The 21625-nt window shown below is 37.7% G+C and overlaps 1 protein-coding gene across 4 annotated transcripts in view; it reads right to left on the minus strand.

Moving 5' to 3' along the window:
* The window catches only part of arpp21 (cAMP-regulated phosphoprotein, 21), a 101784-nt gene that overhangs the window by 55068 nt on the left and 25091 nt on the right, over positions 1-21625 (minus strand). For 2 of the 4 annotated variants that reach the window (XM_039737265.1, XM_039737266.1), the window contains 2 exons: positions 5444-5588; positions 1754-1912 (listed from right to left, as the gene is read on the minus strand). In XM_039737265.1, the coding sequence (XP_039593199.1) occupies positions 1754-1873 (120 nt within the window). In that variant the 5' untranslated portion in view covers positions 1874-1912; positions 5444-5588. Of the gene's footprint in view, positions 1-1753; positions 1922-5443; positions 5686-21625 lie in introns of those variants that run through there. The other 2 variants (XM_039737268.1, XM_039737267.1) reach the window with 2 other exon arrangements.

Below are 21625 nucleotides of genomic sequence, written 5' to 3' on the forward strand. Positions count from 1 at the left end.
TGTGAGAAGACAATGAAAGGAGTCATCATTTTTGTGAGTCATTAACTCATAAGTCAAGGCATTCCACATAGAGTATGACATCTCGGCATGGTGGAAAATGTTAACAAAGTGAATCACTGTAGTAACCTGTCGCAAAGTCTGCCAGTCTTTCCATAATATATTTTATCTGAACCACTCAGATTTTATTACACAATGGGGTGTGGAAGCCAATATTGTGTCACTGGTACACTGGCACAGCAAACATGTACCTTCTCTCATACTCACAAAGAACATCAACAACATTTTTTTTCTATAGCACATTCTGTGCTGTATCTACCTAACTCTGTAGTTAGTAAAAGCAAAACACAAACAGAAAAATCATTGCTGGCATAGTGCTGAGGCAGTGCTTGATAAGCCACAGAAATCATGTCCTAGCTGTCAAATTTGATGTACATCACACATCATTTGAGAAAGTAACAGATATGCAGCTTAAAATTTGTATACATGGCCTTGCTGAGCTCCTGTTACATTTTTGCTGTGGGAACATATATTTTTTCATCACTGGGATTTCTGGCACTTTTCATGATAGTCAAACTCAGAGCATGGTTCAGACTTTTAAAGAATCCATAATAAGAAAAAAAATATATATTATTTGATGTGCCCTGCAATGGATTGATGCCCTGTCCAGTGTTTGCTCCTGTCTTGTGCTCTGTGCTAGCTGGGATAGGCTCCAGCACTCCCCACGACCCTGTTCAGGATGAAGCAGGTTAGAAAATGACTGATGGCAGACTATTATTTAATTTAGAGATAATAACAACAAAGCATGTGGTACCAAGATAGGTCTGCAGCCAAGAAGTTCCCTCCGGACCGGCAGGAAAACTGCTTATGTTTCAAGCAAGCCTTAATGTAGCATTTTCATAGAAAACTCCACCCCAAAGTTCTTTACACAACATACACCTTAAATAATACCTTCAGTACACTTAGTCGCTTTACTAGGACACATTCCTGTATACTAGTTTACCATATACTGTATATGCTTTTTTTATGCTGGAGTACAGTGACTCAGTGATGGCAGACTATACCTTACATTCAAATCCTTACTCAAAAGGTCACACTGCCTACATGCAGGGCAGAGTCTACAGAGACTGGCTTTTGTTTGTGTTGCCATTTACTCTCCCACATCATAAAAATCATTTCTAAGCATACTTCCTTTTTACAACATGCATGATTTATATTTTGCACACAATGCTCAGAGAAAACACACTCTTCCATGTGAAGCACAAGCAATCTTGCCTAGAGTCACCTACTCAGTCAGCAGGGGAATTCTGAGTGGTCGCCAGATCCGGTTGGTAGCTTTTGGATTGAATTATGAAAGGAAGAGGCTATGCTGTATGGGTGGCAGTCCATTTAAAGTGTGGAGCAGCCACTGTCCGATTCATGTCCTTGTCATTGCTGCCATTTTGCTAGGCCCGAAGTTTTCTATCCAATAAATATTTTATTGTTTTCCTCACTGTTCTCCCCTTATGACACTTATCTAGTACATCAAAATGTTAAAAGCAAAGGCTAGGAAGCAACCATGCATATACTGGCTTGTTTTAATTTTACAAAACACATATACACAATTTACTAGGATTTCTATGCAGTTGTCTTCTCAAAAAATCAAAGCTAATCGGTGTCTTACTCCACCATTCATATGCTCCCTGACTGTAACAGATAATCAATTCAAAAGTTACCAGAGTCCATCATAGAAGATGGCTTTTATGCCATGGCTTACCTGCTGACCTCTCTCGCTGTCATTCTCCTCAAGTTCTAAACTTTCACCCCTATTTGGAGAGGGCGGCGATGCCTCCGTATCCCCCCCAGCGTCTTGGCTTAGTTTTCCTTCTACGGACATTCTTATGGAAGTTGGTGAAAGGCAGAAAGTCCTTTTGACCTAAACGGTCAGCATATAGGGAAAAACACACAAATAAGCAGGTAGAATTTCACAGACCCTGTGCCACCACCCCCACAAAAAAACGACGAGGCAATTTAGGAAAAGGGAGCAAGAGCAAGCCACTGAATATGAATTCCCGTAATTCAATTGAGAAAATAATAATTCCCATCAATGACAAAAAAGTAAATCTAGTAATAAAGGCATGCAAGGTCACCGTTATTGCGCGCGTCAGACTGACAGCTCCATTATTAAAGCGCAGCGCCTGCTCTCTGATCCCTTGTTAAGTCTCGGGTACATCTGAGCATTCCTATAAAGAAGATGTTCGGATGCGTCTTAATAAAGACATTCAGGCGGCGGCGGCGGCAGATGGATTACAGTCCCGTGACTCCCACAGGAGCGGCTTCTTCTTTATTATTCGCTGCCTTTCTTCTTTGCTTTTTAATTGATTCTTGCTTTCTCGGGATCACTTCTGAATCGCACATCAGCATGGCGAGTGCCTTCCTTTACAAAGCAAATGCAACAGCAAGGCAGCCGCACTCCCGATGCTTTTCAGCCTTTCCCCGATATTAACTTCCTGTCATGAATGTCGCACGCACAATTCTGTTGCCGTTGGGCCAGGCTGACTTTGTGAGTTCAGCGAAAGGTGCGCTTAAAAACCTCTTCCATTCTGTAAAATCCGCCGCTAATTTAGGCAATTATTAAAACCAGACTCTGCGGTGCTGCTCTGATCCCGGTTATGAATCGACGCACAGACTGATCTGTGGCAAACACCTCCTGCAGCACGACAGAATATCTGACTTTTCTTTAATTAGACGCACTACAAAAAAATGAGGATCTTTCAGAAATACAAAGCGGGGAAGCACAGCGGGTGAAATATATGATTACCATGTGACAGAACACAAAACTGTTCGCAAAGTCAAGAACAGCGAACTACCTTAGCATAGTCCGACGGGGACCAGAAATACACTTTAAAGTTCAACAATAAAAATAGGTAACAAACGGAGGGGACACAGTGCGACCTGTCTATCCGTTCCCCATGTACGTGTGTTATGTTTTTTAGTGGAATTAACGTGCTAGATCAACTGGCGACTCGACTGCGTTGGACATAAACTACATTGTTGTAATTGCATTGGTCACGAAGTTATCTGGATAGATTCGGATACCCGCATCCTTGGACTGGATTCATCAGGTTCAAAAATGAATTTAAGTTTTGCTTTTGAATAAGCATAACCACGGTGTGGGAAATAAGCATAGCACGGTAACTAATGACTTCTTTCAAATGCAAAGGCTGTCCGATTTGTGGTGGCGTTCAAAATGGCCAGTGGCTCAACCCCAGCAAACTCCTCATACGATTATCAATGTAGAGGCATTGGGTGTTGTGGTTTAAAGTTTGGAAGCAAGATGCCATGGACAAGGTAGCGTTCAGTCACGTAGCCTGTGGATACAACACGTACAGAAAAGTATGGTTCCCGGAAAATTGACCTCTCCTATCAACTCCGGTCCCTGCTTAAGAATAAGTTCCCCAAGTGTATGATAAATAGAATTTAAGTAGGTTGTGGATTATTACTTTAAACTGAAGAAAGGCCACACGGAATCCGCGACGCCACGCCGTCGGGATGTGTGGAGCCAATAGCACTTGAACGATAAAAACAATGCCGTATGTGTGTGTCAGAAACGGTTTGTCATGAAACTCCACTTTATATAGTTATTGCAATGGACTTAATATGCGAGTAGCATGGCTGTTACTTTGACACGCATAATGCACCGTAAAACATAACGAGACGTTATATCCGTCCATCCCAGTAAATGTAATGCGCGGTTCTTTTGGTTCCCTGGTGACAGGATTTCTGGATGATAATGCTCCTTATCCAAGTTGGGTCGTTACTGCTTTACTAAAAACTGAAATGTTTGTTTGGCAAGAGTGACAACTAACTGCATTGCGGAGAAACCTTAGAGGATCGCTGGATGTCACAAACACTCGTGAGCAGAAGGACTAAACGTTGGCACGTCTGCCACGGCACACTTAACATTTTATTCTTCACCCCTGAAACCCATTGGGATTTTGACGTCAGCCTTCCTTATTCTTTGTTGTCACGACTGCCCTCATTAATACTTGAGACACTCCATTTCTCTTAGCCATGTTTTGTGCGGTTATGTTTTTATATATTCTGTCACACTTAAATGAGGATCATACCAATTTCTTACAGTCCCTAAGACGTTAGGCAACAAAATGTGATTATGCTTGGATTACATGAAGAAATCATAATTTAAAAAAAATCAGCAGCAAAGATACAGCAATGAGAGCCTATAATGGACAGGCATGAAGGTATTCCACATCCTGATTCACCAGTGAATCTTCTCTTTCTGATTACACCAATGGGTCAAAAACAACCATGTTTTAAGTCACTATAGCAAGACATGATACTTTTACTTCCTTCTTCTGAACACTTACAATCAGTTCTCTTCAAATCAGTGTGTAGTTATATAGTCTCTTCACTATATTGTCTATAAGTACTGCACTGTCCATTAAATTCACACCAATTATTTTAAATGATTATATAAAAACAGAAAGAACAGAAAAAAATTGCAAGCATAATCAATATAATTCCCAAATAGTACATAAGGTACTATGCAATATATATGTATATATGTTTAAACATTCGGTTGTATATGTTTTAAGGATCATCAAGCCCTAAAGATCTGTTGGCAACAGAAGCAAATAAAACATATAGCTTAGTACACAATATAGATTTTGATCACTTTGTTCTCTATCACCTTCTTATCAATAAGTAATATAAATCACTACATCTTTAGCTACATACAGTACAGATGGTTATATGATATATTAAAGAGTTAACAACAGGAAAAAGTACCAAACATCACACACTTGGTCTCGCTTTATGTAGATATTGCTGTGATAGTGTAAGGCTATCCATCAGGCCATACTCTGAGCTGATCTGGAATCACAGGTGGAGCAAAGGGACAATGTAGACACACAGCAAAGTACATGTACTGGGAGAGAGGCAAAGTGACTTCTGTCACACTGCCAACTCTAAGCATTCAGACTACAGAACTACGAAACAAAATGTGTTGTGTCTGCCATTGACTTCCCCAAAGCAGAATGTTCTTAGACCCTCAGGAATACAATAGTGTTCTCGATGGACTCTGTTATTTCTATTTATTTTTTCCTTATTGCTTATAGTCCTTCTATATTTATCTAAAGTAATTATTGTTGAAAACAATTCCATTCTTTGTTGTGTCAACATAAAATTTATTCTAGTGCTAATAACTTATTACCTGAATTTTAGAGAGGCAATGAGGAAGGAACAAGTGAGGCTTCATCAGAAATATAATTAGGCTCAACTGTAGGTGTCTGTCCAAGTGCTGCGTCTTTTTATGAATAAACTGATCAAACAGTTTTTCTGAATAGTTCTGTCAACAGGTGGATAACATGCCAGCCCTTTTTCCCACTCCCCGTCCCCCTGTCTATCTTGGTCAACACAAGAAGGTCACCACGCTCCACAAGCTCACCTTCAGTGATGCGATGGCTGCTGCTGCTGGACACAATCCTCAAGGGAGACTAAAGAGAGAATGAATCCCATGTCCCTACTAACACGCCAGGAAGCCACAGTCCAAGCGATTTTTACAGATGTCCTCACAGAGCATCATCATCATTCTGCAAGAAGAGAAGGAAGAAGAGATGAGAAATAAACTATTTGCTCCGCCACCGCTCCAGCTGCCTTCCTTCTCTTTCTCTTCTCCTCCACTAATGAAGGCAGGAGCCGGCCGGCTCTTCATGTTCTAGTGTCTCCTACGCAAAGAGCTAAAATTAACAGATGCACTGCACGCCAAGCACTTCTCACTTCGCTTTCAGCCTGACACAGACACTTTTTTTTTTTTTGCCAGCTACATAAAAATGTAAAACGAATCATCAAGCCTTTACTCTTTCCAACAAATCACAACTCAGCCAGAGTAATAAAGCTCCTCTCTACTTTCTTTTTTCTCTTCAACGACTGTAATTAGGCATTCAAAACCTGTATGAAATGATCAGCAAGAGCAGAGTCACCCATTGGCACCTTAGCACCTCTCATTCCATCCAGCACCATCATTCAGATGTGAAATGAGTGATGAAACATTGGCACAAATATACATGTACATACTTGAACTAGCACACATGGGCATGGACATACCCCCCACTGGCTGAGATACACACATCGGCATAGGTAAACCCCCACAAAGGTATACAGTATACTGTATGAGCATATATATGGGCACAGATACATACAGACATAGAAAATGGTTATAAAAATTGACGTGGGCAAGTGGTACATTTCCACAGGCCTAGACCTGGGCACATGCTAATAAATACTTATAGAAACATTTATTGGGATTAATAAGGGCACAGACACACTTTCCAACAGGAATATACAAAGGAACATAGCAATACAGACACATACTTATATTCTTTCGCATGTTGGCATGACCATATTTACAATTTGTATAATGTGAAGAGAGATAAACACATGCACCCAGTACTACACCCTTATGGGTACATGTACTGTACATTCTGAATGATACTAAGTAAATGTACTTGCATTTGCACCACACATTTTGCCAATGACTCAAATCATCAAGTCCGATCATTTTTATTTCAGTGCATACCAATGATGCAACTCCATTCAGACAGGTATTTGCTTGCACTTTTATTCTCTTCCTTGTGTGACTTTTACATTTTTATTCTTACTGTATATAGCACTCTTCACTAAAAACAGTCTCATGTTTTTTACCCAGATCAACAAATGTAGATCAGCAGCAGTAAAGACCATAACGATGTAATTGTTATGTACAAAACTATGCTTACAAGTCTAAATGAACATGCAGATGATCCCAACAGTCTCAGGTCACTATAGGAGGCCTGACTTTCATGCTCTGTAACTATGACATGGAGTGCAGGCAGTCAGTGAAGTAACATACACAGGAGTGATGTGGGACTGGGTAGCACCTTTTTGGTTTTCTTGTCCTATTGAGTTATGAAGAAAATGTAGATATCACCAATCTGAAAATATGTTTCAGCTCAACCAGGCTGGGGCAGAGAGAGAGAGAAGCAGCTCTCATAGGACCCTATTATCTCAGTCAGCAATCAGCATAAGTCATCATAGGTGGGTGTTTTTGGGCTGACTCAGGGACTTTTGGGTACATGTGCTGTTGCCAACGATATATTTGAAAAAATTCCATCACATCACTCTGTGGGTGTGTGACGTCACCAGCACAGCAATTACCTACCAAGGAGGCTAACCATCTCCATTGGGATCACCTGTGTACTAATGTAGGTGGCGTTTCACTGTATTGGGTGCATGTGCCCTTTTATATGAGCTAAGTAAGAACCTCTGTTGTTGCCCTGTTTGTTCTGTTTCAGCAGGAAGCGGCAGAACCACACATCAAGAAGTCAGCAAAGTCTTGTGTTTGTTTCAGAAGACTGAAATATCAAATGAAGGTAAAGCCTCAGCCTGAAAATGAATTCACTTCTGATGGTGAGATTCGAGTGAAAAAGCAGATTGATAAAGTGAACCTCACAAGGCTGTGCTGCCTGTAAAATCTGAAAGTTCAGCACAAAGGGGCACTGAATAAATTAAATCAGTCAAACTTTATGCAGCATCTTTCAGAGTAAGCAAAGTAGGCTGTAGCAGAATGTGTTTACAAGATCAATACTTTTGTTGCAGTTACATGCTATAGTGCAAAGAGTATGAAGCCAGGAAGAGCTGGGGAAACCCTGTCACTTTTTTCTCAAGAGGGCAACTCAGACTTCCCAGTTTATGTCAATACTGGAAAGCGTGTATCTTACAAGGTCAAGTGAAATTAATTATGAGAAGTATGCAAGGACATCTCGGCTTTGTTATACTGTATTAGTTAGTAGGCAAATTTACCACCTGATGAATTTATAGGGTTGCTTAAGATTTTTTAGTAAAAAAAAGTGTTCATGCAAAGAAATTGATAAAATGAAGCTCTTTAAACGTGTAAAGAACCTTCGCACATGCAATCAAGGGATACTACATACAAGAACCGTGCGACCCAGCCACTACTGGGTTAGATGAGCACTTGCTGCCTGTGCACTGGAATCTATTGATTTTCCTTGAGTCATCAAAGGTGGCCCTTCTTAAGCTATTACTCATTATGGACTGGTGTCACGCTGTTTTATGACTGTGGATGCCAAGATTTGTCATACATCCCCATTTGATATTGCAAGAGGCAGTCTTTGGTAAAGTTAACATTAGTGCAAAGCGAAATTGTCCCACAACAATGAAAAACATAGAAGTGATACAGTGCAAAGGCATATGTAAAAGACATCCAAGAGTCTTGGTGCGGCCCACTCAGTTCTGTAGTATCTAGTATGTGTCATTTTATGCATGATGCTTCATGCACTTACTGAGAGTATTGTCTTTAATGCTTGGTTTCTCTTTTCATGCTATCTGCAGCTCTGTGACTGTTTGCCTTAACTGAGCAGGCAGTAAGGAGTCTTTCAATGTCTATTAAAAGAGAATAAAACCAAGGGCCAAATAACACACAAACTTCTCATTATGGGAACTATGAATAATCTAGTGTTACCATGGCATTCAAACCTGGACTGTTGCATGTCACATGTTGACCTGATTTGCTGAAGTGGTTCTAATTGTTTGTATTGCATTAAGAGTGATTATTCCTAGCTGAGGCAAAGACTGTGCAGCTGAAGAAATAAAAGTGCCTGTTTCATATAACAAATGCATCACATTAATGTTGTATTATTGCCAGAAAAGAAAGAGACATTAGGCAGGGATTGCTTATATAAACACAGGTACAAAAGAGGGATGTGCCAGTCACACTAATATCTTTTTCTTAAACTCAGTCATGGCTTCACATTGATTTATTTCACAATACTGACAGAACACAGGACTCCGGACACACCTCAGATGGGATACACAAGATTTAGGGAGGCCTGGTTTTTCACTCTAAGGTCTGAGTAGCACAACTTTTACACTCAGGTGAACAAATTTGAGATGTTTGGCACACACTGAAGCAGCCTAGAGTCAACAGTAACATTTTATACAATCAGGCCAAGAGAAATCATTGTTAACACATTTTCATCAATAGTAAAGAGAGGAAATATAGGGCACTTATCGTGTAGCAGGATCACACTTGCTGTGGATGTCTCCATCCACTCTTGCCTCACCCTGGCAAGGTCACCAATTTCATATTCACTTTTTTTTATTAATTTACCTGTTTAAAAATAAGTATGTTCAGTGTAGTTTTTCTGCATAAGTGACTGCTGTTAATACTATATGTGTGCACTGTTGTAATACTGTATTTTTGCCCATCATATCACTAAAATATCAATCAATCTTATGAGTCATCTAATCCTCTTGCCCATTTTTAATGTGTATCGGGCTCATGGTCACTGAGCAAACTCACTCATCTGTCTTATATTTTGATCATAACCAAAAAGTGTAAAACGGTGCCCACCTCAAGGACTCATTTTGGAAAAATCAGTTCACAATTACAAATACATCAGAGTCTCCTTGCTTTTATTTGCCCACATGTCTTGAAACCAGCTTTTTTAAGTATTCCTGTCATTGGGCTATACTGCCACAGTCGATGCACACTGTGTGATTCCTTAAAGAGTGACTGAACACATGATGTCACAATGGCTACAAAAGAGACAGACCAAAGTTGACCTCCAACAGCACTTGTTCTCTAGCAGGATTAATCACAAGCTGACAGGTGCTGTGCCGTCACCAGTTGTGGTAAGTGATGTCTGCGTGCTTCGGAGGCTTTTCAACATACTATCCCTTCTAGTAGCTACATATAAGAGGTGTTTTATTTCAAACAAGGCAACATTGGCAGATTTCCGTATCTGCAGCTTGCTTTAGAAACATTGACAATGTTTCTTCTAAGAAATGGCCACTCTTTCCATCCCATTACATTGTATAATAGTAGTTTTTTTCCAAAAAAGAGGTCTCACAGATCCACATGGTGCTGTATACGGTAACACAATCCCACCATTGATTTACCATTTACTGTTAACAAGGGTTGCCTGACATGTGACTCAGACGTGCAGAGCTTACTGGTATTACCAATATGTTCACAGAGAGGCGCTCAAAAAGCAGTATATTTGTCGCTTGTCAGCCTGGTTGCTTGGGGTCAATGCAAGCTGCCCTTAGATTGTGCTCATGTAACATTCGTCCACTAGTGTTAGACTGGAATTGTCACTGTATCTTTTAACTCTAAGTGTCACAGTGTGTAGTGCTGCTGCTTTGTGGATCCACCATCCTGAGAATCTTATATGTGGAAATTCCATGTTCTCTGCATGACTGCACAAGTTTTCTTTTGGGTACTTTGATTTTCCTCCCTTATCTCCAAACACAAGCTAGTTACATGATCCTACAAATCCCATTTTGCCCTTTGGATGTGTTCCCAAGTGGATCCTGTCTTGGTCTATTTCTAACTGAAAAGTATGAAGCAGGTCTGAGAATGTTACTTTATTTAACAATCCAGTGAGCAAAGTACTACAGGGTAAACACGGAGAATCAATGAGAATATGTCCACCTTTTCAAACATGGAAAAATGTCATCCATACATGCTGTTCAATTTTTTGTCCCTCTGACCAATCACATAACATTTTCTAAATGACCCAAGTCCGAGCCATGTGTAACCTAAACCTTATCATGACATCATTGGTTCGGAGTATCAGTTATTTCAATCTCACTGTGTTCACTCCATCCATTTATTTAGCAGTTCATACATCCATTCATTTTCTAATCCTTAAGTCCTCGGTCATGGTCAGTCAGTGCCTATCAATGTGTTGTATTTCTTTCTTAATATGCTTAACCTCTACCTTGACATGTTTAACACTCTCACAGCTACAACACATGAGAAACATTCATGAACTGAATCCTGATTACAAGTTCTCTTTAGCCATCTTTCTTTTTTGTCTACTCAGCATGAGCTTCTTTTTCTGAATTTTGTATAGTAGAGTTTCCTTCAAGGACACTGTTTTTTAATACTTTACTTATGTTATGTTTATCTAGATGTAAGCATTGACCTGTTTCTTCTTAATTTTTTCCATGTAATGTACAAAGAGGACCGGAACCCAATAGCACTTTACCAGAAGCAAAGCTCCAGAAATGGATGCATGAACTGGTGCTGAGGAAATATAATCTCCTAGTTTATAACCTGATTGCCTCTCAGCATATAGTATGCCTCAGTTCAGACTTTTTCAAATCATGTTTCTACTTTTTGTTTTTGACCAAACTTCTATTAGTACTCAGATTACTATCCCTCAGAGTTCAATTAGGCTGTGAGCCCTGAGTTCAGTATGTATGATCAGGAATATATGCTTAACCTCCAGAGGAACTCAAAGCAGATCTCACTTCCATCCATTTTATAATTGATCCCAAGATCCATTGTTCATTGATTCCTCTATCTTTCCATATGGATCATTACTATTAGGCCATTAATAATATAGTTTAGTGAGCATCCCTAAATGCAAACCCACTCACACAAAACATATGCCTGCTTTCAAAGAAAATCACAAGAGAAAGATACCATGGTCACTGAGGAGGACAGTCATTATTAAGAGCTACAAAGGATTTTGTGGATTATGTTCAAACAACATCCTTGTCTTTCATAAAATTGGATGAGGCAGTTAAACTAATGAATAAAATGCTACACTACATTGATAAAAGTGTTCATTACAAATGAAAGGGATCAGACTTTATGATGCATTAATGAGACCACACTTGGAGTATTGTATGCAGTTCCGTTCACCATGCAAAATGAGGAAAAGCTCCAGTGCAAGATGATTGGGCAATGCAAGTAACTATAGGTCAGTAAGTTTAGCATGCATCCCAGGTAAGTTAATGGAAGCCGTTATTAAGAAAAACATCACATGGCAAGAGGAGGTGTACAGTTTATGTACTTTGTAGGTTTAGACGGCAGAGATTATGTTTCACTAATATGCTGAAATTCAACGAGGAAGCATATAATCAAAGATGTTTACATAATGTTATTTATCTTTATTTCCAGACAGCTTTTGATAAGATACCACATAAGATACTAGTGATCAAGCTAAAAGAAGTAAGAGTTCAAAACACGTTGTGTATATTGGAGCAAAATTGGTTTAAATACAAAAAGCAAAGGATTATGATACAAGGACTATATTCAGAATTGTACTTTTTAACAAACAAAAATGATTGTGATAAGAATATATATAATATGGTGATTAAGTATGCAAATGATACCAAACTTGGTGTGATGGCAAATAACATAAAATCAGTCAGATCATTACAGACCTGTCTTGAACAGTTTCGTAGCAGATAAAATTCAATGCACTGTAAGTAAATGTAAAGTACTATGGCTAGGAAGTAAACATTTTTATTAGAAGGCACAAAGAGAGATTTGAAACTTGAAAGTACACTTTATGAGACGAACTTAGGAGTGAAACTGGACTTTTCAGTACCACATGTGAACTCTTCATCCAGGCAGAGTACTTACTGAAGTAATTAAGATGTTTGATTGCATAGTCTGTGCACTATAAGTCAAGGAAGGATATGCTTAAGCTATATAATTCAATAGTGAGGCCTCAGCTGGAATGCCATGTACAGTTTTGGTCCCAATAGTACAAAATGCACAGCAATGCTAAAGACGGTATGGAGAAAAGTGACTAGGCTCACTTCATGTTAGCAATGTCTGAGCTATGAAGAATGACTAAAGGAAGTTTACCTTTTCTGCTTAAGGAAACAAAGAGTAAGGGGTGACATGACTGAAATGTTCAAAATTATGAAAGGAATCAATAGTATGGATTCCATGTTACTTTAAAATTGATTCTTCAACATAAACAAAGGAACACAGATGGGAATATGTTAAGGGATTTGCAGAAACCTTATCAGGTTTTTCTTCACACAAAAAAACTATAGACACATTGAATAAGTTACCAAGAAGTGTGGTAGACAGTAGGACTTTAGGGACCTTCAAAACCTAAGTTGATGTTATTTTGGAGGAAGTTAAGCAAATATGATTGAGAAGCTTTGTTGAGCTGAATAGCCTGCTCTACTCAATATTGTTTCAATGTTCTCATTTTCTAATTTTAATGTTCAACTCTCACTGGCCAAGAGAATTAAAGCCTACCTAGAGACCAAATCCAGGTATTCAAATTTCTTCAAGGCATCAAATTTAATCCATCAAAATTGTGTCAGTTAAATGATGAATGACATGCCTGAGAACACAGAAGTTAAAGATATCACCATTTGAGATGAATAATCAGGATGCACTTCTTCACCCAATACGGCAAAGAAATCTGGAACAAACTATTGAACTGTGTGGCTGAACCAGGGAGACTTTAGCATTTCTAAAACTGTCAGATGAAGTGTCAAATGAAATTGACAAAGGAACTCATTGCTTGTTGCCTGTTTAACTGATTATGTGAATTTCCCCTTGGGATTAATAAAGTATCTATCTATCTATCTATCTATCTATCTATCTATCTATCTAACTTCCCCTTTTAAAAAAATTGTTAAGGTGAATGTACAAAAACAAAGAAATCAAACAATATTTTGTGTAAGAATGGCACAAACAATGGTTTTCACAAAGAATGACACAAAGAATCTTCATTCATTCTTCCACACCTCATTTATTTTCAGTTCATCTAACGCTTTCTAAGCAATGCTCAAGATGAGCAAAGTCCATAGGGGTCACTGTACAGCCCACTACTACACCAGTGGTGCTATTCAGATCATGATTATGTGGTATTCACAGGCACCTTAAAGGAATACTTTTTCCAAAAATGATATGCTAATAACTTTCACATTTTGAGCATACACATGGATTATGTGACAAGTAATTTGAAGTTTTTCTTTTTTTGTGGCTATTCTTCACATCATTTGCAGTTGCACAGTGTTGGTCACCATTGGGTTCTATTATATTATAATCTGTTTTCTTTCTATTCCATAGCATTACATTTTTTTTTCTCAGCTATAAACTATAGTCTACATGAGGTAAGTAACATAACAAAGTATCATTTTTGGGTGAAATATTCCTTTAACCAAGGAAACTTACATGATTGCTTACATGTACTTTTTACATGTTGTAGGAAGTAAGTGGCACAAGGTGGGGACTGAATCCGTAACTTATATTTGTGTGCATGAAACATTATTTTTCTTTTGGGATAAAAACTTTTTCTTTGGTTTTCCAGAGGCAACTCCATAGTTATCAGTGAAGAGGCAATTTTCAAGTAAGTTATAATTTTATTTAAGTTTGCACTTCCTTTCCTTACTTTTGCTAAAATGGGTACTTCTTTCTTGTTATATGAAGCCAAAGTTGTCTCCAGTATTCTGAATATGGAAATACACAAGTACATTATATAGTGTCAGCATGGCTTCTTGAGACAGGATATAAATGCCAGTGTCTTTATAATCTCTTTTCAAAGCTGTGTGAATAGCAGTGAGTCTACTAAGTTTCGCATGTTGGTCTAATATGATGTTGTACTATTTAGTCCCACATCCCTACTGTGCCTCATTTTTCCTTTCCAAATGTAAAATTTAAGCTTCATTTTGATTAAACTTCACGTGAAACATATCTGTCCAGGGCCACCTGTATCAATTTAGCTGCCTTCAGGGCAGATCTCCTAATCCGCCAAATGGCTATAAGTTTATCTAAATCATTTCTATATACAGAACACAGCTGTGGCCCCCATGTTTATCTTATCCATACCTGCACATTTTGTACAAATGTTTTCCTAGAACAGCAGGCACTTGATTGAAAACAGAACCATGCCATCAGTTTGGGCCTTGATCAATTGGGCACTTTATATTATTTTTTGTATACTGTAGCTCTCTTCAATGAATGCATTACAGAGTGCTGTGAACAATTCTCATTTTTAATACAAGTATAGATTATACTAATTACTAAAAATGTAACTGGTACATATATAAATGCAGATTTATTAAAACTCAGAGAGAACAAGGAAGAAACTGATTAAACATGAATGGAAACCAACAATATCTGTCAATTAATTAATTGATGAACTATGGCCAGTTGACAATGGGGGAGATTAAACATTTACATAATATTAGCATGCACAGTTGATCTTCTGCTGCTCACATGTATTAATACAGGCTGCTGGTTAAGTATTTCATTCTACATTCTTATCTTTGTTGCACTGATGGCATTTTTAATACTTGAGTTTTAACATTTAACTGGTAATAATGGACATTGAAGATTGAGTATTCACAAGCTGGAAAACCACAGAAGGTTCCATTTCTGGCTCAGTTGGCTGGCATTTTTGCAGCTATGTGATGGTGGCTTTGAAAAGAACAGGCGCATAGAGGGTAACATGGCATCAGTGTTGTCTCTGCCTGCATGGAAAATATCTAAGTTTAATAGCTAAGTTTAAGTGTCATCTAATAGGCCAGAAATGAATTGTGTTTACAAACATAGCTCCCTCTTGGGTGTAGTCATCATACTATAAATTTAAATGTATACAAACATACATTATGAATCTTAATAAAATAATTATAACACAATACAAAAATATTACAAAAATCTGCAATGGAAAACAGAAGTAATTTTAAGGCTGAAATGTTATTATCAATTACAACTGTACAAGACAGCCATATATTCTCACTACCCAAGAATGCATTTCTTATAAGACAAGAAATGTGTACGACTTTTGAATCTTCCTTCAGTATCTGCTGTAGGAAATGTGCTCTCTACCAGTGATGAAGATACAGACATTATCACTAAACTTTTCTTTCTTGCTCTTTAGATGAGTGGGGTAGGTGCATGGCCCCCACAAGGGGGTGGCTGACAGGGCTCTAGCCAGGGGGCCCGGGATCACAGGGGTCTGGCGTGGGATGAGTAGATATTATGCACGAACAAAATGTATGAACAGAAAGCAAGAATTGATCCTACAGCGTTGAGTGTCAAAAATATTTTGAAAACTAAAAACAATATCAAAAAAAGTTTCAGATAAAAAAATGTCTACATACATTTTTCTACAACTTTCTCGCTTTGACATTTTACGAATAAATAAAATGTAGACCTCTCCACTGGTCGAAAATTTTTATATTAATTGCTGATTTGGTGTCATATAGTTTATTTTTTTAGTCTTTATTTATAAATATATTAAACAATAAACTGAAATTATACATGGTTTTAAACACAATTAAATATGAAATACTACAGAAAAAAATTAAAACATTTATGTCGCTTATTTCTGCAGATATAAATAGTTAAAGTTAAAATTTCGATTTTTTCAAAATTGCCACCATTTTCAAAAGGACATCATTTCTGGCTTTTTGCAAGAAAATTGAGGCCTGCAACAACCGCCATTATTTTAGTCAGAAAATTTCCTATAGGAAACCCTACATTAGAAAAGTATATCAAAAATGCCGGAGTACATGAAAAACTAAGCGTCAGAGAACCGTACGGATCTTCAACTAAATTGTATACCTACATTTAAATCCTATTGGGTATCACGTTTTCCTTAACCCTAGGTGAAGGGCACACCAGAGATCCTGGCCTAGGGGCCTGCATTAGAATGTGGGGGCCATGAGTAGCTGTTAAGATTGGATTTGGTTTGAATAGACTTGTTATTCATTAATTGCAAAGTCATTTATAATACCAATACAAATTAACAAAAAAGAAAAAAAGAACAAGGAAAAGTAGAGAGTGCTGACTGGGGTATATAGTGATCTGAACATCATTATTTATCCTTGTCAGACTTCTTTTTATCCCTCTGCTTGCAATATTATCCGTGCAGTAAGAGAACAAGACAATGTTCTAAGTTGAAATAAAGGTGTCTTATGAATATCTTGGCTCCATCTGCCTTCAAGAAAAACTGGGGCTCAAATTACAATGTATGAAAACAGAAACAAATGAAGCTGTGTACCACAGTCCACCTAACACTGAGATAAAGTCAGACAGCCAATACATAGACAAGCCTCAGTGAGGTTTCACACATTTCCTCATACAGGTGCCTCTTACTATTCAGTGTCTGGTGCTTCCAGGAAAAATGAGATAGCATTTAGTGTCATAAGGAAGAAGGCGCTATTGTTACTAATATTTTACATTTTTAGTGCTGATCATCTAGTATAATTAATTCTTAGCTACTGGTGAAAGATACAAAAATATTACAAAAGAAATTATGCTTGCCAGGACTCTTAGTCCACAGGACTATAATGGTAAATGCCATTGTTTAGCATGAAGAGCTTTACTTGTCAATTCATTTAGTTTTATCAGTCTCTTTCCCATATTCGAGCTGACGGGCACAAAAGCCTGGCTCTATTTATGGAGTTGTATGAGGCAGCAGGCCAGTTGCTGCTACTATGTTGGGCAAAGCAACAGCTAAATGAATGGAAAGAGACTGTAGCTCAGTGAATGTTATTCAATAGGAAAGCAGCACAGGGCTAGAGTAATTCAGATTGTAGATCAGAAACCAGCCAACAGCTTTGTCCATTATAGGGAAAAAGAGGAACCCGATCTATAGGAGCCTCTAAAGTATCAACTTGTACTTGCTTTCTTATAGATAATAGAGTTTTGTAATGAAGCTGTAAATCCTGTTGCTAATCATAATGGTATAATTAGGACACATAACATGCACCTTAAACAGTCCCTTAGAGTAGAGGTCCTGAAAAGATCAGTCCCTGATTTAAATAAATCAATGTGGCTTGGACAAACATGAAACATGACCTAAAGCATAACTTTGGAAATCACCATGAGTATTGTTCCAAGAAGCAGATATGAATGGCAAGTCCATAGGAGTATTATAAAGAAAGGGCCAGGAGATAAAAGGATTCCTATGAGGAAATTGAACAGATTCAGAAGACAGGCCAAGGTCAGAGTAAAAACAGAGAAACCAAACATCTAAACAAAACTGAGTAGGCAAAAGTCACAGTTGTAAAAAAACAAAGCTTTCAAAGATTCTAACACTACATGCTATAATTTTCCTAAATACACACTGAAATTCAACTTTAAGTGAATCCAAAGCTCAGAGGATAATCTCGGTGTTCTACGATCTATTATAACAATTTTATAATAACATCTTATTTTGCAACACTGACAATCGCATGACTGACAATGGATATTATTACTAACAAAAATATCGTTACAGTCATAAAAATGGACATTGGATACAGAAAATGGCAACCATTAGAGTATTCCCAAGTGAAATGGTATTGAAGTGACATCTTTAAACTAGCTAAAATAATCTTACAAAAATAAAAATGACAACTTCCAAAAGAAAAACAGTAACACAGAACTTATCTCCAAAGTTCCCAAATGGGTATGGCAGTAATAATTAAACTGCATATTACCAAGCACAGGCTTGTTTGTTTAAGTAGAGAGGAGAGCAGGTGCATCTGGCAGAGGAAAGAGCAGAAGGAAGTGTCAGGGTCGGGTAAGTGTGTCACTAGGGCACAAGACACATTGATTTTTACTTACTTCATCTTTGGATGTATTGTGATGTGAAGCTGGAGGTAATCCAGGTGGGCAATGAGTCAAATCACAAATAGGAGTGAGGTCTGTGCACAAACTAATCCTCAGAGATTGTAGGTTTCTTCTCTAACAATAGAGGAGACTGTTCAACTTACTCTTTATATTATTCCTATGAATTTCGCTGCTGGCTCAGAATCTCATTTAAATTGCAAGAAAATGTTGCTCATGCCAACTCTTCACAACTTAAGAATCAAACAAAGGGACAACTCTATATGGTGTAGAAAAGATGACATTTACACTAACAAAGATCTGTGAGATCAGGCAAGTAGCAAAACTTGGTAACCTTTCAAATGCTGGGCATCATTTGGTCTTCGGCCTAAGTTTTATCTCTGCATCACTATGGCACACAGAACAATAGCTTATATGTATATTTTGACTTATCTTTAACGCAATAAGTTGAATAATGGTAACCATTAACATAGTAGGCTCAGTGAAAATCCTCGTTTGCTTTTCTTGTTTAGGACATTAAACTACCAATGGTGGGCCTTATTCAAAAGTGAAAGTATTGTAGTTGTGTTTATAAAGAGCTTTGTACATAGTGATGTGGCCTCCTAGAAGTTATTTTGTTGGACTATAAAGCCCAAGGCTTTTGGTTCAGTTCCCCACAACTTGATGTATGTCCCGAGCATATGAATGACAAGTGTACCATTCACATGTAATATGAAAGTTAAGCATCTCATAAATTATTTTTTTATACAGTCTGTATACACTAGCTGATTAAAATGGATTGGAATCAAAAGTCAATAGAAAAGAAATTTTATAATATGATATTCTTATTGTAGCAGTAAGAAGACAGGTGTTTATGGACAAGGGAGTGATGAGCATATTATAGACAAATGGGTACACGAACAGGCTAGCACTACAATGGACATCCAGATACCAAACAGAAGATAGATATAAAAATATTCACGTCAGAAGGAATTAGACAAGGCTTTGAATTAAGAGGATTGGAGAGTGTCAGCTTATGTTATCTCAGCAGTATTTTGTGTGTTTTAGGTTTTATTCCCATCATGCCAGAAATTACAGTCTCCAAGACAGAGGTGATGGCATCACAATACAATCAAAAGTTCATAAAGGAGCCGCAATACTCTTCTAGAAGAGGAGCTTTTCAAATTGGTTAACTTTGTGGATGAATTTGTACCCTCCATCACAAAACAACCCCAATGCTTTGCACCTTCTTCCAACACCTTCTTCTCCAATTCCTCACTCTTAATCACCCAATGAAAGTTGTCTTATTTATTTCAGAGTAAATCTCAAGGTAATATTCTTACAGTACTCTTTTTCAAGGACATTTGTGAAGATTCTCATGCTTCAGCCCAGCTAAGAGTCACACCCTGGATATGTTTGCTTTTCTAGTAATAGTTAAGAAAGCTTGCTACTCAGAAGCAGAGAAATATGTGTTAAATGCTGCTGCACAATTAATTTATGCATGACAGGTCCTTAAAAATGCTAGCAGATTTAAGAAGAGGATATGCACAAAAACAGACAGGCCCCTCACAAAAGGAGACAAGGTATTCAAACACAGACAGAGAAACATTTGCTTTTAATATTTTCAGGTATTTTTTCATGTTATGTATGGGAAATTAAATATGATGGTCCACAAACATTTTAGCAAACACCTCTCTAGTGCTTTTTTCATACATACTTGTAACTCAGTATTGTGTGCTGGGGCCCATTAAGGTCATTTCTGTTACTGTCTTCAAAAAACCTAATGGCATTGTAAGGGATGTCACTCAGGTGTGCTGGAAAATCAAAAATCAATATGTGGAAAAACTCCAGCATCTTATCCTCCCATCAAATTATGAGTGAACAAAAAGTAACACTGCTTGCGTACTTGATTTCTGACACCAGGAGCAGAGCATCACTCTGTACCACAGCACCATTGAGAATTGTTCAAAGAAGCAAATACAAGGAAATTTAGGAGGCTTGCAGTGTGCTGGTGACCTCATGTGACACACTGAAGGACACATCCCTGGAACTCAAAGTCTTTACTACCAACCTCAAGCCAAGCAACTGAGTACTCCAAACTGTCAGTTGAAGGAAAAAAGCAGTTGCCTTTAGTTTCATATGTCAGATTTAGCAATCATGTTGCGATACCTGTAGCACAACTATCTGTTATGACCGAAATAGTTACTAAAATGATTTAAGTTTGTTAGCATCTTTCAAACAATTCCTGCACTTGTTTTGAGGGTTTTGCTGGTACCTGATTCTGAATTTTCATTAGTTCTCTTGCTTTTGTTAATTTATTTGGTTTGTTTAATGCCACCACTTTGTTTATTTATTTATTTGCTGCCATTTTGGCTTCCTGTTATTAGGACACCATCCTGTGTTGTTAGGGGCATGTTCTTGGAAGAGTAATCTTTGGATAATGACAAAACAGGTTTAACAGGTCATGAAAAGGAACACTTCCATTCAATGTCTGCAGATACAATATCCTTTTTATCAAGTGCTTTCCTAGTGTTGACTTCTGTGCATATTTTCTTACTCTGATTTTTGGCTTCAGTAATGGTTCAGTAGTTCAGTTTCCTAGTATTGATTCTTCTTTCGTATTTTTGGCTGTCTTTTTCCTACTTATTCTCAAAATATTTTGCCAGTCTCTTTATGAACACAGTATCTTTTAAACAAAGTTATTTGAGGCTTGTTTCAGCACTAAATTTTTCTGCTATTGTTTGTAATTCCTAATGGTGGATTTTCAGGTGATATAATGAAGTTTCATTACATCACATCATTTCTTTTTACTGTGGCTAAATATAAATTTAATGAATATTCCTGTTATGATAAAATATCCTCCATTCTAAAATATAGGATTGTTCTCCTTTATTATTATTATCCAGTTCGAATAACCTGAGTATGAAGAGTAATTCTGCTATTATCACAACATAAAGAATTGGTTATTATTCTATCCATCCATTTCCCAACCCTCTGAATCCGAACACAGGGTCACGGGGGTCTGCTGGAGCCAATCCCAGCCAACACAGGGTGCAAGGCAGGAACCAGTCCCGGGCAGGGCGCCAACCCACCACAGTTGGTTATTATTAGGCTCCATATTTAAATTTATATAAATAAAATCATAATCTGTTTGTCTTTTGTCTGTTTGACAATCAGACAAAAATGGTTGAACTGATTTTCATGAAAATTTGCATGTGCGTTGTCGTTGCTCCAAATTAAAATATAGCTTATATGGCATATAAG

Source organism: Polypterus senegalus, chromosome 15 (genome assembly GCF_016835505.1).
Source record: "Polypterus senegalus isolate Bchr_013 chromosome 15, ASM1683550v1, whole genome shotgun sequence".
In the NCBI taxonomy this organism is placed as follows: Eukaryota; Metazoa; Chordata; class Cladistia; order Polypteriformes; family Polypteridae; genus Polypterus; species Polypterus senegalus.